This window comes from Olea europaea, chromosome 22 (assembly GCF_002742605.1).
Source record: "Olea europaea var. sylvestris chromosome 22, O_europaea_v1, whole genome shotgun sequence".
Classification (NCBI taxonomy): domain Eukaryota; kingdom Viridiplantae; phylum Streptophyta; class Magnoliopsida; order Lamiales; family Oleaceae; genus Olea; species Olea europaea.
In genome coordinates, this window is record NC_036258.1 from 13,726,089 (window position 1) to 13,729,972 (window position 3,884).

At 35.9% G+C, this 3,884-nt stretch overlaps 1 protein-coding gene across 1 annotated transcript; it reads right to left on the bottom strand.

Moving 5' to 3' along the window:
* Window positions 1-279: 279 nt before the first annotated feature.
* Window positions 280-1,889, bottom strand: LOC111371774 (probable membrane-associated kinase regulator 2). Its single transcript, XM_022993926.1, has 2 exons — window positions 655-1,889; window positions 280-571 (listed from the first exon to the last, which is right to left on the bottom strand). The coding sequence occupies exons 1-2, from the start codon at window positions 1,775-1,777 to the stop codon at window positions 459-461; spliced, it is 1,236 nt and encodes a 411-aa protein (XP_022849694.1). The 5' UTR covers window positions 1,778-1,889; the 3' UTR covers window positions 280-458.
* Window positions 1,890-3,884: the final 1,995 nt, after the last annotated feature.

The following is a 3,884-nucleotide window of genomic DNA, read 5'->3' on the forward strand; positions in this document are numbered from 1 at the left end:
CAAAAGAGAAATGCTTTATAAAAAGTACAAATAGGTAAATAAGGTCTAATCACTTGTTGTCTACTACTTTAAAGACATTTACAAGTTACTGACAAATTTATTACTGCCCCTTTTTCAATTTATCAAGAATAATTCAAATAAACATTTATCCCCGTTTATTTTTTATTATTTACTCATTAAAATAAAAAATATGATCATTATCCATCACATCAAATCATCATATTTGAAAATCTATCTTTTCTGTGAGATTCGTAGCGACTATATTTTTCACTCTCGTTCTTATACCTTAATATTAACTTTAATAAACTGGTAAATTGATGTGGCTACATACATATAAAAAGCAGACTCATTTCTCGGTATTTCCAAAGTTTGAATGAGTCAAAATAAAAGCCAGACGATACATTACCCTTCTACATACTACTAGTAGTGGTTTGACTTTGACCTACACTGATATTTATTTACCATACTGGCTGGCACTTCTTCTTGGCTTCCTCTGAATCTGCAGACAAATTTACTGACTTTTCATGTGATGGATCGCTAGTTGAACGTGGTAAAACGAACGGTTCCACTTCTGGATAAGGTTAAAAGAGTAAATTAATAAAAAGACAATTCAAGAGTACAAAAAAGGTTACTTTTAAGGTAAAAAATAGTTACCTCTGGAGGCATTGAATGATCGCTTGCAATGTAAAATGGCACCTTGAATCCCATCATGCTGCTGCAAAAGCGAGTCATCTCGCCGACTTGACGACATATTCGCCAGTGGATCCTGCGCCGGAGCCGGTACGGGTGCCGGCGCCGACGACGACTCAGACCGGTTTTTCCCCAAGTGTTTAAGTACAACTTTAAGCCCTGCTTGCAGATTATTCCCTGGTTTCTGGCTTTTCACATTGCTCAATGCTGCCCCTTCTCCTTTCTCTGCCGCCGCACACGGCGGCGTTGGTGCTGCATCACCCTTGGTTTCTCCTCCGGGGAAGCTTAAATGACCAGCAATCTTTAATTTCTCTCCATAACGCTTTGAAACGCGAATATACAAAGGCTTCACCTTTTTCAGATACTTCTGTACTGTCTCTTTGGTTAATTTTTTCTCATTGGAGTCCTTGTCCTCCACTTCATTTTTCTGCACTCCGTCATTGTTATTACCCTTTGAGCTGCTATCTCTGCTGAACAAAGAGACAAGTGGGACTTCTTCGACCTTAAACTTCACGAAGAAAAACTTGTTACCTTGTATTTTAGCCTGATTTTCTTTACCATTTTCTTGAGTTTTTGGCTGCCCATTAGCCTCATTTTTCTCTGATTTTGATTTCTTGAGCTTCAAAAGAAGAACACGAAACTTCGTGGCTGATTTTACTAAAGCCGCAGGGAATTTCGAGTTATTTTCGGGAGAATTCAACAAAATGCTTGAAGGCTCAATGGGAAGCAAATGGCCTTTGAAGAAGAGCTCATCAGATGGAGATAAAATTCGCTCAAGATCCTTACTGAGCTCAAACTTCAACTCTCCTTCTTGATCATCATTTTCATCCTCTGATTCTTCAGATTCATCTTCATTGTCTTGGATTTTAGCTTCTTCTTCTTCCTCATCTGGGAGGGTGAATTCCAGGTCAAAGTATGGTCCATCATCATCGGCGGCGTCGTCAGTATCTGCAGAAGGTGGCTTCAAGGCGGTGGCGGAGGAGGAAGTGGTGGCTGTTCTTGGTTTGGAAGTCAAGTTGCCAGTGAAGAAACTAGTACCGGTACCGCTGCCGCCGCGGCGGAATTTGAGTAAAGTAAAGGCTTCCATTGTTGGTAGAGCCAGTTTACAAGATGCAGAAAATGGAGTGTCGCTTTTATAGATACGTACGTACAGGAAAAGATTTCAAAAGCAAAGAGATGGAGAGCATTTAAGTGACTGCAACACTTGGATAATAGGGTAAGGTCATGTTAAGGGTAAAAGTAAAAAATAAAATAAATATAATAATAATAATACTAAGCAAAACCTTTTTTAAAACAAAAATTCTGTTGAAAAAATAATAGATAATCTATCCAGAAGTTTTCAATCTTATCCGAACGGTGTTATTTGTTCATGAAGTCTATCTTGATCAATTTGCAACGAGTTATGCTATTTTTACATTTCTTGGTAACATCTTTGTTGACAATGGGTATTATCAAAATTTGTGTCATTAATTATTTTAAGGATCGTGCTATACGTATATAATTATTTACCTAACCGTTTATCTATTACTCATATCATTTGGGTGAAACCTCGATTTGGATTATTAAATTACACATAGGGCCAGCATGCTTTTGAGGAGGTGTAAACGGTTCGATACACCCACCTCAATACAAACATCTTTATTCTTATTTTAAATGTTGTTAAAATTGAACAATACTTGATGTACATAGGAATTGTACATAAAGGTGTCCACGTCCCTCATATGAGGTGAGACCCGCACGAGGTGGGCCCCACGCCCATGTGAGGAATGTGTACACCCCTATGTACAATTTCTATGTACACCAAGACTAATTCATTAAAATTTATGACAAAAATATTTACCACATCACACAATGTCAATAACTGTACTTACAGAAAAAATGATTTATAAATCTCATTACACCTGTATATACGTGTGTTCGCGCGCACCCGCTATCTATTTTTTGGTAAATTTAGATCATAGCCCTACCACAATTTAGGAGCCGACTGGATCTTTGTAACACTAGTAAAAAAGACTTGAAAATAGGAGAGAATTATAAGTAAGATGTGTTGTCTTGTTTTTTGTCCATTGAGTTGTACCACAATAAATCTTAATTTATCATTACAATTTAAGATTGACACATGATATTTTTTAGACAACTCAAAAATTGTAGTGATGTTTAGCGGTGTTTTGACACCTCAAGAGTGTAGCGAGGTACCAAGATTATTAAAATGACAATAAAAATGAAATTGGGAATTAATCTATATTTGACGATCTAACCATGGAATCAAAATAAAGTGAGAATGATTTATTTACTAATATTTGGGGAAATTGTTGCTATATTCTATAATCATATTAAAAATAACCCTCAAATAGGTACTTACGTGCAAACTGGGAGATTCATTGCGGGTTCAATTTGGGTTCAATCTGGTGGGAGAAGATGAGGAAAAAGGAAGAAGATTGTGGTGGGGATAGGAAGGAGAAGAAGATGACGACGAAGTTTATTTTTTTATTTTTTTATTTAATTACTTTATTTGTTAAAGTAGAAAAATATAAAGTTATTATTTTACTCTTTTAAAATTGGTCAAAGTCAATTTTTTAAATCAACTGATGATGCTTTGGATATATTTCATCCATTTATCCTTCAATCGCAACAGAATTTTCAGTGGGCCCGGCGCACCATCCATGTAGTGCACTCATTCAATGCCGAGACGCCATCTCGACGGATGACACAAACACCACGGAGGTGTGTGGTAGGCCACCCACCGAGGTGGCTCAACCTGATCACGCCACATGCTATTGAAGTTTCTCTCTTCAATCGCACAATTGAAATTTTTTGAAATCATGAATACAAGAAATAAAATATTAGGCACCGTTTGATACAAAGGATTTCCATGGAAAATTTTCATTTTCCCACTTTTTTGGGTGTTTGATACACCATATTTTTTTTTTTTGGTAATTGAATTCCATGAACAGTGTCCACACGGACACATTTTCCAGGTTTTGGGGGAAAATGAATTCCCATGGGGCATGGTGATTTTTCAAATTCCAGCATATTTTTTTTCGTTATTTATTTTTATTTATTTTTTTGTTTGTTGACAATGGAAACAAATTTTATGAATTATTGTAAAAATATATTTTTTTAATCGACAATTTTCATGTAAAACAAAGCCAAACGAACACTAAAAAATATTTTTATTTCAACATTTTTCACAT

Excerpts from the sequence above, each read along its gene's own strand:
- LOC111371774 (XM_022993926.1), bottom strand. The coding sequence starts at position 1,777 with ATGGAAGCCTTTACTTTACTCAAATTCCGCCGCGGCGGCAGCGGTACC. Across the intron at positions 572-654 it reads ATCATTCAATGCCTCCAGAG|AAGTGGAACCGTTCGTTTTA; the intron begins GTAACTATTTTT and ends AACCTTATCCAG.